Source organism: Nicrophorus vespilloides, unplaced genomic scaffold, assembly GCF_001412225.1.
Source record: "Nicrophorus vespilloides isolate i.1.1-1 unplaced genomic scaffold, Nicve_v1.0, whole genome shotgun sequence".
Classification (NCBI taxonomy): Eukaryota; Metazoa; Arthropoda; class Insecta; order Coleoptera; family Silphidae; genus Nicrophorus; species Nicrophorus vespilloides.
In genome coordinates, this window is record NW_017095576.1 from 144,554 (window position 1) to 162,115 (window position 17,562).

At 31.4% G+C, this 17,562-nt stretch overlaps 1 protein-coding gene across 2 annotated transcripts; it reads right to left on the reverse strand.

Annotated features, from left to right (window-relative positions):
• Nucleotides 1-1,900: 1,900 nt before the first annotated feature.
• On the reverse strand, nt 1,901-12,994 carry LOC108557311. 2 transcript variants are annotated; one of them, XM_017913787.1, is made up of 6 exons: nt 12,910-12,994; nt 9,343-9,390; nt 3,486-3,759; nt 2,985-3,012; nt 2,787-2,838; nt 1,901-2,313 (listed from the first exon to the last, which is right to left on the reverse strand). In XM_017913787.1, the coding sequence occupies exons 1-6, from the start codon at nt 12,959-12,961 to the stop codon at nt 2,018-2,020; spliced, it is 750 nt and encodes a 249-aa protein (XP_017769276.1). In that variant the 5' UTR covers nt 12,962-12,994; the 3' UTR covers nt 1,901-2,017. The 2 variants fall into 2 exon arrangements, with proteins under 2 accessions (XP_017769276.1, XP_017769267.1); XM_017913778.1 differs by having other exon boundaries at nt 1,903-2,313; nt 2,787-2,844.
• Between the last annotated feature and the right edge of the window lie 4,568 nt (nt 12,995-17,562).

Consider the following 17,562-nt stretch of genomic DNA (forward strand, 5'->3'; position numbering starts at 1 on the left):
TCACAAATGCTACACAGAGCTTGTGAACTGAATATACATTTTCTATTCTATCTAGGTTTGTTTGGAGTTTCATCTTACATTTGTTTCACTTAAGTTAAGTGAAACTTATACATATATAAAGTAAAAATAAATAAACAATGTACAGGATATATCTAATTGGTTATTTATATAAATTAGGGGATGTTTGAGCTTTCACCGTAATTTTTACTTTTTTGAATTTGTAAAATTATGGTTATTGGTAAGTTTCTTAAAATGGCAGTGAAAATATGTTCTTCTTCTTATTCAACTACTACCAATGTTGTTTTGCCATCTGTGAATTGATTGAAGACCAATATTCATATTTCATTTTACCACTTTCTGTTACATTTACGATCTGCTTCTTGTTTTAATATAAGGACTGTTATTTCTACATACACTTAGGTAGTTTAATAACTATATTTACTCTCTAAATGATTAATAGATAATGGACATCGCGTATATATATATACACTCGGTCCTCTTTTGATGCGGTTTTTATATCAAGAAGAATTTTTTTAAATAACTATTTTAGGCCATTTTGACACGTTTTGACACAAATTGGCAAAACATTTAATCGAAAAAGATGATAATTCTGAACGAGCATTCAAGTTTCTACGCGAGCTTCAGAATTGAATTTCTGTATATCAGGAATTGTACAAAAAAATAGCAAAGTCATCGCAAAGTTTAATCACTGATTATATTGTCAAAGGGAAAAAATCAACATGCGAAGTTGAGACTAATTTTACTTGTGACGTATCTTTATCTTCAGGACATAGAACTGATATGCTGACTATCTCTTTTAGTGATGAAAGTGATTTCAAACCAGTTCGCAAATTATGCCGAACAATCTCATATAGCGACGATTATTCTAAAGAAAAAAATGTGAAGAAAGATTAACTTTCATAAAAATTTTCTGTATTTTTTTTTGTAAAATTTTTCCGTATAAATTTAGAAGGAATGTGTTAAGATTATATTTTTCTGAAATTTAATAAACTTGTCTATGATTGTTAACGTTTTTATAAAATTATGAATAAAAATTTCAGAAAGTATATAGTAAGACTAATTATTTTTCTGAAATTTAATAAACCCATTTTTTATGAGATTTTCGGTATATTGTAAATCAAATATGGAACGTATCCTTTATTTTTATACGTGTGTCTAGTCCTTTTTTGTGCGATTTATTTTTATGCGTTTTCCTGTGGAAAGTATCTACCGCATAAAAAGAGAACCAAGTGTATATATATATATATATATAAATAATATTACTTTCTCTATTTTTCTATTTTATATGATTGATTTATCTAATGAAAAAATAATAAAAAAATATTTTAGAACAATCTTAAACGTTTAAGTATAAGAAAAACATAATATTATTGCTATTTATATTATAATTTACATACACCACCAGTGCAACTGATAAATCTCAGGTAAGAAGAAAATATAATTTAGTGTTCATATTGATAAAAATGACATGCATAATGCTATAAGGATTACAGAAAGATTGGAAGGATTGTTCTATACCATTGGTCCTAATTCTAGATGGACGTCATTAATTAATTTCTCATATATAATTTATGATTGAATATATATACAAGAACTGCTCATACATACTTAATTGATTAAATATGTTTTCTAAACATTGAATATCGTGCTATTAGTGTTTAAAATTTTGATGTGTAAGTTTATATTTTTTATTGTGTTTCAATTTCATATTCGTGTTATATTCAGTTATAAACATAATGAAATCTAAATTTGATTTTACGAAAATAAATTTATTGTTTTTTTTTTTGTAATTTTGGATAAAATAGAATTTTATTTGGAACTTCAAACATTCATTCGTTTTCTATCTTTCTGTTTTATTTTAGACAGGTTAAAAGTAAAAAATGAGAAATGTTTAAAAATCGTACAAATATCTTGTAAATATAAAATTATCTGAAACTTACTTCCGTTTAGACATTTAATAACCTTTATGTTGTTAATGTTATAAGGTTTTAGCGATTCAGAAGCTGAAGTCCGCGAATGCGCTCCAGTCGACCTCTTCGCATCCTCCGCCGAGCGAGTAGTCTACATTAGCATGGCAATAGAGTGCGGAGTTGGCTGTGGCGGAGGCTGCCTCTTGGGCACAAGCGGCCGTATTAACCGACTGCCCCCAACCCCAGCCGTGGCCCCAATCTATCGCCACCCCCGAGAGTACCGTGTGATCGGCATCATCCATCCCTCCTCCGCCTTTCTTTACTCCCGCCTTGTGCATATCAGCGTTGACCTTGCAACCTCTTATGCTCGATACTTGTTGACCTACAAAACACAAACACAATGGATCTTGAATTATATTCATTCCAACACACATATTTAAAATACTCCTGATGGATACAGAATAAGGATACATTTAAAGGATAGGTTGAGTAAACTTTCAATAAAAGGAAGTATATTGGTTGAGAGTATTAGGTAGGATTGTATGAAGAAAAGGTGAGGCTTTTAGCCATGTTCATGAATTGGAAAAAATATGAGTTTGAGTTGGACTTGGTAAAATATAAATTAATGTTAATGATTGGAAGATCATATTCAATTGGTGACAATAACAAAAAATAGAAAAAAAAAACTATAAGTGCTTATTACTGTTCGGATATAGGCATATGGTTGTGCAATACAATACGTAATTGCTTTGATTAAATTTTCAGAGGATGTGCGTAGAGACCAATTTTGATCAAATTTCTTATTACTACGAGTTATATATGCGACCATATTCAAAAAGATCTAATCATAATTACTTTTTTGAGGTATTAAGGACAATCTCTTCTCCAACGGAAAATGTGACGACGGCTGAAACTAGAAAACATTAAGCATAATCATATAATCTACTAATCCTTAAATAAAAGAACAGTTAGATTATTTGAATTTTCAAGAATTTTATATAATAATGATCATTTATGAAAAGACATTATTAAAAAAAAAAACTAAGTACTCACTGTATTGCTTATAGCCGTAACCCAATCGCTGCGGAAGCAGAAGAAAACATTTAATTAATAATATTGATGATGGTAATTATTAAGCACGGCCAAGTGGAAAATTCGCTCAAATGCACTGCTGCTTCGTTTCCATGACGTGCGGAGGATAATAATTGGGAGGTGTAAGTATTTGTGTTCTGGAGGAATTGACAAAGTTAAATTTCAATAATGTAGAATGTGATTAAAAATGCACAATTTTTATTTGGAAAATTTAAATATTGGTAATGCAGTTATTTTCATATTGCAAACTATATATTATTGTAAATGTAGTTAAATTGTCCTAGTAATAATGCTCAGATTATTAGCTTCAATTGAGTTCTAAATACGATTTGCCAGATAAAGACATCGGTCACATGCTGACCGGCGAATGCAAAGCTTAAAACTCTAATTGCGAGATTTGGTATTGTTTTGTTAAACTACCATTATTATTTATATGGTATAGGATTGCTGTAATAATCTTACTTCAGTTCGGTTGGTGATTGCGCCAAGACCCAGTAGATGTTATCAGATCGACCTGCTGAGATGGCTAGCAGCTGATCGGTCTCGTAGGATGTGGGGATGCGAGGACGGCGTGGAATGTTCTTTGTCCACTCTCCTACGGCCAGCATTTCCGGAGCTTCGATGAGCTTAACACAACCCCGGGAACAACAGAGTTTTTTGTCTGCAAACAACGCCATCGTCGAATCCTCGTACAGTACCACCCATTCCCAGCTCCAAGACTTGCAGAACAACCCACCTATATCAACGAAGATAAGCACTCTAAAATAAAATCTAACTTAAATAAATTGATTACAAGGAAAATTAGTCAAATATAGTGAAAGAAACTGTTCAACTATTAAACAAAAACGATGAGAATTAAAATGTGCACGCAGTAGTCAAATAGTATCTAAAGCACTTAGACTTGTTTCAATTTTCGTTATGTCAATTAACAGTTTTAGTAATGACATATTAATTCAACTGAATTCGATCTTGAGTACGTAAAAGTACTTCTGATTTTAATTCCTTGCTTAGGCCAGTATTTTGCGCAGACAATTTATTAATTATAAATCTTCTTACAACCAATTGCATAGGTGCAATTCATTCGAAACGAAATTTCAATATTTAAGTTTTATTCATAATTGGTAAAGCATGTCCATGTGCAATGTCACATTTAATTTCGAAGTCAAAATAAAATTACCAAAATTACCGGTAATTGGTACCATGCCTTGATTCGCAAATATTTACAATTCTAGTTGTACTGTAAGGTTATAGAATAAAATGATTCTTACCAAATCATTTCATTCGACAAGTAACCTGTTATTTATATCGCAATGCATGGAATTGTGTAATTATTCGAATAATTCTGCAAAATAATTATATATTATAATAATATATATTATAAATAATAGATTACAAAAAAAATGCAAAAAGTTTATTGCTAGTTCATGAACTATTTTAGATCAACTTCATCAAGTTCAAATATTCACTGTGAAATTGAATTTCAATATTAATAAAACGTGTATTTCTTGCAGACGTCTCTAAATTTAAAATCCAATAAAGAAACAGAGTTCTCAGAACGATGCATTAAACCAGCTCGTGGAATACGTTTGGAAATGAGATTTGCAGAAATATGCTTGTTTTTAAATCAACTTTTACGAATTTGTCATATGAAATACGTTTCTTTGATTTAAATCAATACCGTTAAACGTTCTTGGAAATATATTTTACGCTGTATATAACAAAATGGAAATAAGAAATGACAAAGATATTGTATACATATACTACAAACATATTTGGCAAGAAAATGATGTAGCAGTCGCACAATTCGGGACGTCTCTTCTCATCGTCACTCATTATCAGAAACGTCGCTCGTTAAGCGAGGTTTCACTGTATTTGTTTCGTTTGTTTTTTATTTATGTTTTGATTAGTATATATTTTTGACAACAAGTGTTATTGGTATTCATTTTTAATGTTGTATTTAATTATAATTGTACCCATTAATTTAACTGTTTAAATTTAAATAAAAATCCGAAGAAAGTGCTTTATTAACTTTATATAAACAGGTTTACGACTATATCGAGAGAGGTAAATAGGAGTACATATATTTTCGTAATCAGTTTTTCAATAAATTAAACGACGTGGAAATCATAACGTCCAAACAATCAAACTGCATAATCCAAAATAATCCTGGATAGAATAGATGAAAGGAGAGATTATAAATGCGCATTGTGTTAGTATATTTTCAGATTTTGTAATTATCACTATTTTTTTTAAATTTTATATAGAATAAAATTTCGTAAGTTTCATTTGTTTAATGCGTTTCGGTTATAATTGATTTCATACAAAAATTTAAGTTTAACTTAAATTGACTAGTTGTACTAATTGTGAATATTATTTATAAATTTCATGTAATTTACGTTCTAATTTAAGCGGGGATGCGCCGGGAAGTTTTTCTTTTTTAAATAATAATGTTTTTGCCTAGTCTCAGTTTGCTGAACTTCTTAGACATGATCCGTCTAACAGATTTAGGTTTGAAGAGTTGCGTTCCGTCGCTGAGGAATGCTTCGCCAAGGCCATATTTGTCGCGGTCCTTGCGGATGGCTCCGAAGGCGACGCCGCGTTCGACGCTTCCCACCACGTAACGTTTGAAGTCATCCTCGGGAACGGCGTACTCTTCGATGATGTACTTAGTGATCTCCTTCAGAGAAGCACCCTTTTTCGACCCTCCAAATTGCGTCTGAATATCTCCGATTGCCGCGAGAACAAGTCGAGCGGTCTTTCGTTTCTTCGCGATAGAAGACGAATGCCCTTTCGAACTGGGCGAAGGCTTCATTATTTCATCCAGAATTTTACGCGAACCAGCTTATAACAAAAAAGTACGAATAACAGGACACACAAAAAATATACACGTCAGAGGCAACTCATAATTTTCTGCTTAGCAACGGACCAACAACGAACCTATTGATTACTATGATATTTCCTGAATATATTTTTTTTTCATTCTTTTATAATTTCTCAACATAATTTTCATTTATTCAAATACATTTCTTAGGTCAGTAGAACCACCTTTAATAACATTCCTCAAAATCGGCTTTTTGGAGCTTTTCAACTTTTAATTAATGATCTCTTCATTGGAACTGAAGACTCTTTACTTCAATTTTTTAAAATTTTTGGAAACAGCCAGAAATTACTAGGCGCTAGGTCTTTAGAATTAGGTGCTGGGTGAATTTAATTGATACCAGAGATCACAAGAAAGTTGTTGGTAATTTCAGTGAGCATTCACGAGGGTAATGTAAAAAGTAGCGACGAAGTTCCCTTTTTTCTGGTTTCCCAACATTTTTTTTAAAAACAAGTTTCTCTATACTACTTAGCAGTTACTATCTGACTAGTTTCGAGTGAGATAACAGCTACCACTTTTACCCTGGTAGAGTAAATCGACATCATCACTTTTGTTGCTGATTTTTGTTGTCTTGCTTTAACTGGATTTGCACCTTCTGCACAACATACCATGGACTGCTGCTTGGTTTCCAGATCAAACTTATAGAACCAAAATTCATTACCTCCATTTTCAAAATTTTCTAAGAAATATTCGTCAAAACGAACACGTGCCTTTATTTGATCCTCATTTAAAAATCGTGAAATCCATCGAGCAGATTTCTTCGTGCATCCAAAGAGTTGATTCATCAACTACCATTTCCTGTATCAACTAACATTTCCTGTATCACTCTTGGATTTTGGTCAATGTTTGCCTTCACTTTACAAAAAAATGTCCGGTTTGAAATCTTTGAAACTACTTGGGAATAGTCACAAGGGATGATGCATTCACTCCATATACATTTTGGCATTCCTGGAAGTTGCATAAGCCTGAGTTGACGTCGAAATCCAAAGAGAATGACAAAACAAATTTGTTGCTGTTTGGTGGAATTTCTACCAACATTACATCAATAATCTTGAAATTAGTCATGAAATATCGTTAGACTATAACAAATTGAGAAACAACTTTTATTTTTTCAGAAACAAATGAATTAATGCCAACTTAGCGAACTTTTGTTAGACCCCTCGTATACTTTGTATATTCAAAATATTACTAAGGTCAAACAAAATAATATACAATAATAATAATTGTTATAGCGCAACTTGGTACTTCCTCTAAAATAATAATAAATTAAAAGCAACTATGAAAAATTTGATAAATTTCTATAAATTATTTTCAGCAGTGGCTTATATTAAAACACTATAGGCAAATAAATGTCTAGTCTTAGGGCACTTAAGCACGTGCCTCATTGCCTTAATGGATAATCTACCGATTTTCAGTACAGATTCAACTTAAGGTTGTATTAGCTTAATTAATCGTAATTCAAAATGTAAAGCGCTATTTCATTAAATAATGTACTTATTACTAGATCCAAAAATATTCTTTAAGATTTAATGCATGTAATATTAAAGGTATTATAAATAGGGCAGAAATACATATGATCAATAGTCTTTTATTTCCACTGTTTAGTATATTTTCATTTAATATAGCTATTTACAATTTAGAAACGTTTAGAGATCTCTGACATGTTGGATAATTGATAAATGATTCCTGTTTTCATCGACAAATAGTAAAATAATTAATGTTTGATAGAGTGGCACCAGTGTTGCACAAGTATGGGAAAGGCTAGTTAGCAAATATTCAACAATTTAAAATGTCAGTCGAACACGAATGGAACGGCAAAATATTCTCAGATATCACTCAATTTGACGTCCCGGAAATTTCACTGTTAACTCAATTATTCAAATGTTGCGCATGCAAATGTCTGCGTATTCTCACTGCCGTTTCAATGTCCGGTGATAATTCGATAGATTCTGATTTTATTATTAAATTTAGTTATTTTGTTTTAGAAAAGATGAGAGTGGTTCAGAAAACATAAATGAATTATTAGAAAAGTTTTAACTCAAGTCTCACTTGTGCCAAGAGATTGAAAATTGAATAAAGTACACCTTTTCCATTTTTTTTATGGATATAAAATGAGAAAAAAATCAATAATTTTTTTTGGTGGACCCCAATAAATTTTCGTAGACAATACATTGGAAAATACATTTTTTGCAACAAACAAAGAAACAGCAACTTTTGATTGCTAAACGAATTTCATTTTTAGCCCATTTGGTGTAATATAAAAATAAATACAAAACACAATTACATAAGTAGAGCCACTAAAACTTATTTAAAAATTGTATGCAAAGCAAACCATAGAAGAACAAACCAAATAAAGAAATCTGGATTATACATAAACGTTTAAATTGGAATAAATAAATTGAGTAATTAAAAAAAAAAACTTATAACCAGAAAACATTTAACTTTAAATGGCTCAATCAAGTGAGATAGGAACGCAAATATTATAACATTACTAATTAGTTATATTAGTCAATTTACATCAAAATAATGGTACACTTTCATACAAAACAAATACTACTTCTACTAATTCACTGATACTACTAAAACAGTTTAAGAGAAATACTTTCTTTGAATGTTGGGAACGATTTTTATATAACTCTTTTGAGATGAAGCTTTGGACTTGCGGTTGGAACTTAGAACTAACTTGAATAGCGATAATCTCCCCACCGCCACAATATAGATAGGCCCTTTTCCGGGCGACGCCCATTTAATCAAATGCTTTCTCTTTTATTATAGTCTCCGCTTCGAGCGTCTTCAATGGTAAACGAGATTTTGGCTAGAGTAAGTTTTGCAACAAAGAAAACGCGTATACCTTTTACGAAAACTCATCACCGTGAGAACACTCAAACTTTTAATTCGATAAATTCAAACTATATTAACTTGATTACCACTCTTGGTTAGGAACGATCGAACAAAAACCTTAACAATAAATCAGGAAATTACGCAGTGTCCGCAAAAAAAAAAACGAAAATCAATATGGACACGGGAAATTGTCCGGAATCAATTGCGGGATTTTATTTCTTGCCGCGATATTGACAATATTTCAATACCGCATCGGGTTTTGTTTTTCAGCTGATCTGATTACATTCGCTTATGTATTACCTCCACCTTTTTCTTCTCGTTTCGCTGTTGTTGTTATTTTCGAGCCGTTAGTCTATTTGTTTTCCCTGAACGTCGCCTTCTCGGTAAATAAATCACTCAACCCTAGACGGGAACTGGATAATATGATATGTCTTGAATAATTTTTGTTTTTCGGAAGGGAAGTAATTTATCTTGTATATCGTCGACAAATAGAATAAATGTGAATAACAAGAAAAGAAAATGCGGATTGCAAAAATATTAACCTTTGATTACCTGCGAGAGGAGAAATTCACCAAATATCGTACAATAAATCTTACTTACGTTTGTAGCGGAGCAGGTATCCAGCTTTAACCTGTTTCTTTTGTATATCTGTAACAGAAAGAAAATGTCTTTCAAACGAAATTCAATTTTAGGAAGTAATACATGTCATCTTTCATATCATTGCGTCATGCGAATGGTCACTGCAATTGTATTCAATTTACTTATCCCTTGCGAACTCCCGAACTTATGAACAAAATTCTAAAAGCTCTAACTTGTTACAAGGGATATATAGTTTAATAATTTCTTTAATAAAATATAATACTTTTGGAAGATGTACTATCTGTTTTGTTGCATTTGTTTGTTTTGTCGTTTTTTAATTAAATTATTGTGATGTCTACATTGAAAAGTATTTGTAAGTAAGTATTTTGTTTATTTTAATCTATTATTAACTATGATATAGTGTAATAAGAGAGGTATATTTTAAAATTTTTATAATTCTCCCGACTTACGAACAAATTCGACTTACGAACAACCCTTTGGAACGGAACGTAAGTCGGGGGATACCTGTATTTGTTTTAACTTTTATTGCAAAGTTTAAGGAAATCGTATTGTCGTGTCTCTGGAATAAAAATCTCTGGACACCTTGGGTTATCTCGTTGTGAAGTCTTAGTGGAGTTCATTACACAAATCAGTGTTTTTATTAAGTGTTGAGCTCATGGATAATCAACTAAGAGTTTATAGTCCACTAATTAAGAATAAATTATACTTTACAAAGTCTAACCATTTCAAAGATGCGATTTATACCCTAATATTTAAGTACTTTTGGAACCTCGCTTAACGAGTTTAATCCGTTCCAAAATATAATATAATAAAATACTCGTATAGTGAAACATAATATGTGTACACAAGTTTTAAAAATTGATGTAGCAGACGCGCAATCCTGGATTTTTTTCTCATCGTCACTCGTTATGCGAAACGTCGCTTAACGTGTCATTTTTCTTACAATTAATTTTGCTCGTTATGCGAGGTTCCACTGTATATATTTTTGCATAGTTATAATAATTTGTGTGTATACTGAATTCATATCTAAAATCAATAATTTTACATGAATAATAAATGGATGATATTCATTTAAAACGTGAATTGCTCTGTCTGGCTTGTCGGATATTGTATACCCATCACTCACTTGCAGATGCTTCAATGTCAAAATGCTATTACGTATTGCAACGAGTATTACAAATAAATTACACAATTCTTTTATACATATTTTCCTTGAGTTTCAATATGGATTATTTTATAATAGCTAAAACCATATCTCGACTAAATGAATTTTCTTGGTGGGTGCAAAGAGCAGCTTACGATCGTTTGATTGATGAGTACGTAATATACTTTGCATCATATATTAAACGGTAAACAGTAATACCGCACTATCCGATAGACAAAAAGAGATTTGATTGCATATTAGTTTTGTCTATTATTTTTTTAGAATTCATTTTTAATTTGTTAAATTAAAATTCTGTTGTATCCAACCACTAAAGTTATAGGTATTAACAGAATCAATATGCAGAGTAGGCAGATCCCACGGAAGACAGTGGCGTTTCTTCGTATTTTCAACTGATAACAAAACTGCAGAATCGACAGATCACACGGAGAACAGTGACCTGAAGCGGAGCGTCTTTTTAAAAAACGTGCCTTACTCCTCAAACTCCCACCCCGTCCGTATTAATACAAATTAACTTTGTTACTACAATAAGTATTTGTAATTAGTCTTTGTCAATCTCTAAAAGTATCTACATTGTCTTGGAAAGAACCCCAATTATTATAATAAACTTGTTTTAAACCAATTGAATTATTAAATTCCTACAACTGAGACTCCACAACGACAACACCAGAAGAAGATTCAGTTTGTGAATCCGCACTGATCAAAACCGCACTATGCGAGGTATATATATAAATAAGCATAAAAATTACAAGTTTTATTAATTAGTATCTTATGAGTTTTATGTGTTTATTTACAAATAAAAAACGTTGTTATTCCAACTCTGCCTTCGCCGTCTTTGTTTCATTCGTTTAATTAGTAAAGCGAATGTACAAAATTAAGTAATTAAAAAGTTATTAACATTAATCATTATTGTATATTTTCCAGTTATTTTATTATTTCTTTTGCCTCGCGTCTTTCTCAGTTATTGTTTTTCATTTCCTTTCACGCCAACGTCTTTTGTGCCGAGTGGTTGGATTGTGTTTGAAAAGAAAAAACTCGAAGAATAATAAATTCTGCCCCGGACGTGTTTGCAAACGTTCAGAGAGCGACGGAGGCGCCGGCACGAACATAAACAATAAATATAATTTATTTAAATCCAGCACTTAGCGAAAATTAAATTGAAAAATACTATTTAAAGCATCTTTCAATATCTGTACATGTCATCATTACCAATGAAACAAATTAGGAAATTAAATTAGTTAGTCCGTGGAATATCTCGTAGTTATGTCGTTGTGGAGTCCTAGAGGAGATTTGAATGGAATGCTAGAGGTGAAGTTGGAGTTTTTATGATAATAAACACTTTATTATTCTCCATAAGATTATTAATAACTTCAATGTCTAGATCCCAGTTGCTAGGTTTGTTACTAGGGCTTTTATGAGTCTAACTAGGACTCGGGAGGACTCTCCTCTATGAGTAAAACTAACTTGGACTAGCGACTAGCTATGACTTTAACTCTGACTCTTAGTATTACATAAACATCCTGTTATGTAGTAGTGAATTAGCATAGTGGAAATACAATATTTAGTAAGGGAAGATAGTACCTAACTTTCCCTAACTTTCGATTAGCCTTTTTGAATTTGTGCACAACATGGTGATTAACAATAGTTATTAAGAATAGTCGTTACACAGTGATTAGTTATGGAATCTTCCTAAGTAGTATTTGTACTAAGTCATAATGACTTATTTACATACACATGTATAAAATAATAAGGGCTAACATAATATAAACAATAACGGTTATACATAAAAAGGCTTTAGAAAAGTCGTCACTCTTTCATTTTACTAACTTATGTAATATATTTAACTGTTAACGACATTTTTCATGTTTCTATCATATTTCAGTAGATATAGATTGTCTTTGGGCCAATTACTACAATGATATATGCAAATATATTAATTTAAATCATTTACATTTCGAGTTCATTTTGTTAGTATCACTAGGTTTTTTCTTAATGATTTGAAAATTAGCAATTTTTATTTATATAATATTATAATTATTATAATATGAATGTAAATCTGTAAAATTATTTGTTTAGATTTAATATTAAAAAGTAAGGAAATAATTCGAATTTTATGAAAACTATAATAAAAATTCTTTAGTCTTTATAAAACTCGAATTTTAATAAAAGTTTATTGACCGGTGAGTTATATTGTTCTCTCATTTTATCTCACAATTTCTTTACATGCTTTATTTCACGCTTTTCTCCTATCTACTAGTTTTATGACCTAAGACAATATATGTGAGCTTGAGGCAATGACCGCTGTTAGCCATGTTACCGCCTCTCCGCTTCAGTTATGTAATTCATGCAGTGACAAGCATTGACCAGAGAGGGAATAGAAATAGAAATAATATGTGATGACTTACCGCGATTATCTGAGTCGCGGTGCGGTTCCCGCGACATGCACAGCGTGAACATGACGAGTCAACACTGAACCGCACAGAGCGTCGCGACGCCACCGTCAGCTAACACGACGACGCCGTCGCCGCCACCGATGCCACCGCCCCACGCATACCACCACCTTCCCTTCCATTCTACAGTTGCACACTATATCTAACGCACAATAGAATAGAAATGTTGAATTTTGATGACATATATATTTCATGAATTAACTTTTTATTTAGGTTATGGAGGAAACAAATGTTATTATCTATTTGATAAAAATCAAATGCAAATCCGAGCAAAGAAAATTAAATTAAGTATACTGGTAACATTTTAGTTTCTATATATACAATTTAACTTTAACTTTTTGATATTTGTCACCATGACATTGAATATACTTCTTCGTTCAAACATAAAGTCCTTGTTTTCATTGAATATCTATTGTAATATTTAATTATTGTTAGTGGGTCGACCGTTATATATGTTACCATAGCAACTGTTTCTTCTCACACTCAAATATTACGTTCCATATTCCATATGAAAATTTCTCGATAAATAGATTGGTATTGGGAAACAAGAGGTAATGAAGTTTAGGACGTCATTCAAGAGGGTACATTATAGACAAATACATTATAATATAGTTAGTCGAGACGAGAACGCTTAAGCAAATAAATTCAATTATCGACGAGAGAAGCAGGAATTTCGCGCCTGTTCATCGAGTTCCATCGAAAGAAAACGTTCTGCCACTTCCGTCATTTCCAGCTGAAAACGGCGAAACGGGCATCCAATAAAATAAACGGGTAGATGTAATTGCTATAGATGGAAAATAAGCGGAGATTTCCATTCAACGAAAATGTATAAGTTTAAAATCGGTTTATCGATAATATTGTAAAGTCTAAATATATTAAATACGGTAAAAATCGTCTTCTATAAGTCAGCAACAATATTTCAAATTCGTTTTATACAAGCAAAATGTGTAAAACTATTATATATTATGTATAATTAGATGAACCGACAATACAATAACAGGACAAAGATCAATAAATATAGAAGTTATAAATATTAAAATAGCTTAAAAGTTTGTTTATCACACTTGAAAATATTTCCATATCAATATAATATACAGTTTTATAGTATTGGACCTTAAAATGTAATCCTTATGAGCAGCACTAAAATGAATTGGATATACCATATTATAATTAATACTTGATTGATGAGTTAAAAGTGTATGACTAATATTTTTTTTTTATGTCGTAATATTTTTATTTACAATTTGTTCATCAATGTGAACATTGAGTAAATTTAAGATCGCAGATGACATTAAACGGATAAGATTTCCTGGTGGATAGTTAATAATTACTTAAATCTATATACTAAATCTAGTTGTTTTCAACGCTCTAGCCTATTTGTGGTTTCACTGTAGACCAGTAGCCAGAATATTAGTATCTTGGTATCTAAAACTAAATGTTGGTATTGTATACTCGACCATATCTATATGAAGATCTTCGTATATTTGTTTATATGTGACGAACCATGGAGCCTAATAATAATTTACTTCCATACTGGTTTCAGTATTACTTTGTATATAAGTAATTTACTTTCCACTGATAATTCCGACCTTTTCCCAAGAAATCAGTAGAGTTTTATAAACTTTATTTCTAATTGCTCCCTCTTAACATGAATGTGATCTTTCCAGATAAATCTTCTATCTAGATGCATGCCTAGATATTCACCTGTAAATTGTACTGCTGGATTCTCATCTGTTGCCAAGATTGCTGTATCATCAGCGAATATTGCATTCGTAGTATTGCTAGTTTTTGGAATATCTGCCGTATATATAAGATAAAGTAGTGGTCCTAAAACAATTCCCTGCGGCAGCCTTGATTCTATTCTAAATTGGTGTATACGTTTTCTATTTTTACCTGAAACATTCTATTATTGATGTATGATTTTATTATTTTAAAATAATTATATGGTAGTTTCTTCTTTATTTTGTATAGTAGTCCGGGATGCCAAACTTTATCAAATGCTTGCGATATGTCTAAAAAGGCAGTCGAGCAGTATCTTTTACATTCCAGGTCTTAGACATGGTATTCACTATTCTGTTTACTGACCAATAATTTACAAATATGTATAATAAAACAATAGATATTAACTGCAATGGTGGCCCAACTAATCTAATAACATTGTTTGTTTCGTCTGTGTATGAATGAATTCAATCAATTCACTCCAAAAACCAATTTAAACTCGGGCACATCGATTTTCGCTCAGATTATCCTATTAGATCTGTGCACGTGCGAGTATTCATTTTCATATCGATTTTCGCTGAGATTATCCTATTAGATCTGTGTATGTGGGAGTATTCATTTTAATTTCTCTCTTCTCTTCCGGTTCCATTGATAGATTTCCCGTGATCAATTGACATTGTTCGAGACAACATAATATGACACTCTCGCACAAAAATAATTAAATTTTGATGAGAATGGAAAAAAAAGGCGAAAACGCTATATTGGAAAAAAAAGATCTCTCCCTTTTAGGCCTCAAAAGCTTTTTTGTAATATAAATGCAAATTGCCTCAAATGAATAAATCACAATATTAAGGTTGGTAGGTAGAAAAAATGTCGCGTCTAAGGCTATGAAGCTGATGGGAGATTAAGTTATGATCGTCCATAAATTTTATGTGACGTTCAGATTTAATTCTGCAGATTTCTTGATTACTTTGATATTGGTGATTTTCAGTGAAGGGATAATTCTTGCTCCATCTAGCGAAGGGTGGCATAACCAATTGAATATCAGACAACGTGGTAGTAGATTTCTAACAAAAAAATAAAGGATACGATTTTCGTTGTTGCCAATGAGTTTTTGATTAATTTTTTTATAGAAAACTACGTATTTTAATATCAGTATTTAATGATCGATGTTGAGGTCATCAATCCAGTATTGAGTCAAATAAGTAGAAATACTTCTACTAAATACAACTAAAATATTTAAAATGTGTATGTAAACTGTGTAAACTGTGATACTTTGCGAATTTAATTTTATTATTATCCAATAATTTTCGTTTTTTAAGGAAAGTTAATTTCGTTACAATCTTGTAAAATTGGCAGAATATGTTTTTATTTTGGTATTCCAAAAGATGAGATCCTGAATTGATTGTAGAAAATTAAATTATCCGACGGCAGTCAGCAATTTCCGTTGAAAACTAGGAAAATAAATATTTTAAAAGTAACTGGGTACAACTTCGGCGTCGAAGGCTAATGCGTTTTGAATCTAGCGACTGCACGAATGATTGGAGACAATTCAATATAAACCTACGAGTATTTATTACGTATTTATACTGAATTTGCTCTCGTCGGAGACCAGGGTCTTCATCTATACTCTTAATAGCACAATTCCCATGCATCCAGGTCTTATTACTATTATCATCAAACTGTGCTGGATTAAGTCTATCTCTATACGTTGCTTCTCTTCTCTTTATAGCAAACATCGTACGTTCGCTAATTCCGTTTTCATTTACATATCGTCGACATTTGTCCTTTCATCCTTTTTATTATATATCTGAATACACACATTTTCATACTTACAAAACAAAATTAGATCGAGAGCGCTTAGATGCTAACTAGTTAATTTAATCTCGATTTGGAACCTTAAGAAATTTATGCCCAACAAATTTAAATTATCTCAAGTTTAAAATAAATTCAATGCAGTTTAAAGTAAACTGCTTTATTTTCGTGATGCAAATAGATCAACTATTGGCTAATTAAATATTTTCGTGAAGGCACAAATAATACTTATTTTTTTTATTGAAAATCTCAATGTTCTATGGGATTTAATAACGCAAAATGGATGTGTTTATGTAGACTACTCGCTTGGCAATGCCGGCTAATTTTCTCTTAAGTGGAATGACGGCAAATTACGGGGATTGCTGGCTTAGAGATGGCTTTAAATCCGCCCCTAAACCGTTGGATCAAGTGGAGGACGGCCGCCCTCTCACATCATTACAATCTCACCGGAAAGTATCTTCTGCTATCTCTCTGCCTGCATCTGATGAAGGGAGAGATGGAGTAGAATTAATATGAAACATAAACATTAAAGCGAATGTTCTTCTTCATCCTAATTGAATTTCGCTAAGGGGGACGGGGACAATGTCCAAAGTTGGATTTAGAATCAATAAACATAATGATCCTTTTTCATTGTTTACTATAAAACAGCGGCCGGGGAACTTTTTTAACCCTTACCCCAAAATATTATTGTGTAAGTCGATATTACCCCCCCCATTCTGAATAGAAAACAATCAATGTAAATTTTAAATAAACATTATTTATTGAATTAATTTGCATTTACATATTTATAAAAAAAGTTACATAATAAATAGTAATAGACAAACAAAATAAAATTCTTAAATTGGAACAAACAAAAATTAATTGAAAACTTTCCCCCTTCAGGTTTTGGAAACATGATGTTGCTTCATGTTTGATATAATTACTTTAAAATTGGGACTTTTTGATGTAAGAGCAATTTGAATACAGCTCGTTTTCGATTTCTGTTTTTCGTTTTTATGTTCATTAGAGTGAAAAAGCCTTGTTCACAATGGTAGGTTGATGCAAATGGCAGCAATTTTTTTACCTCATGTGCAA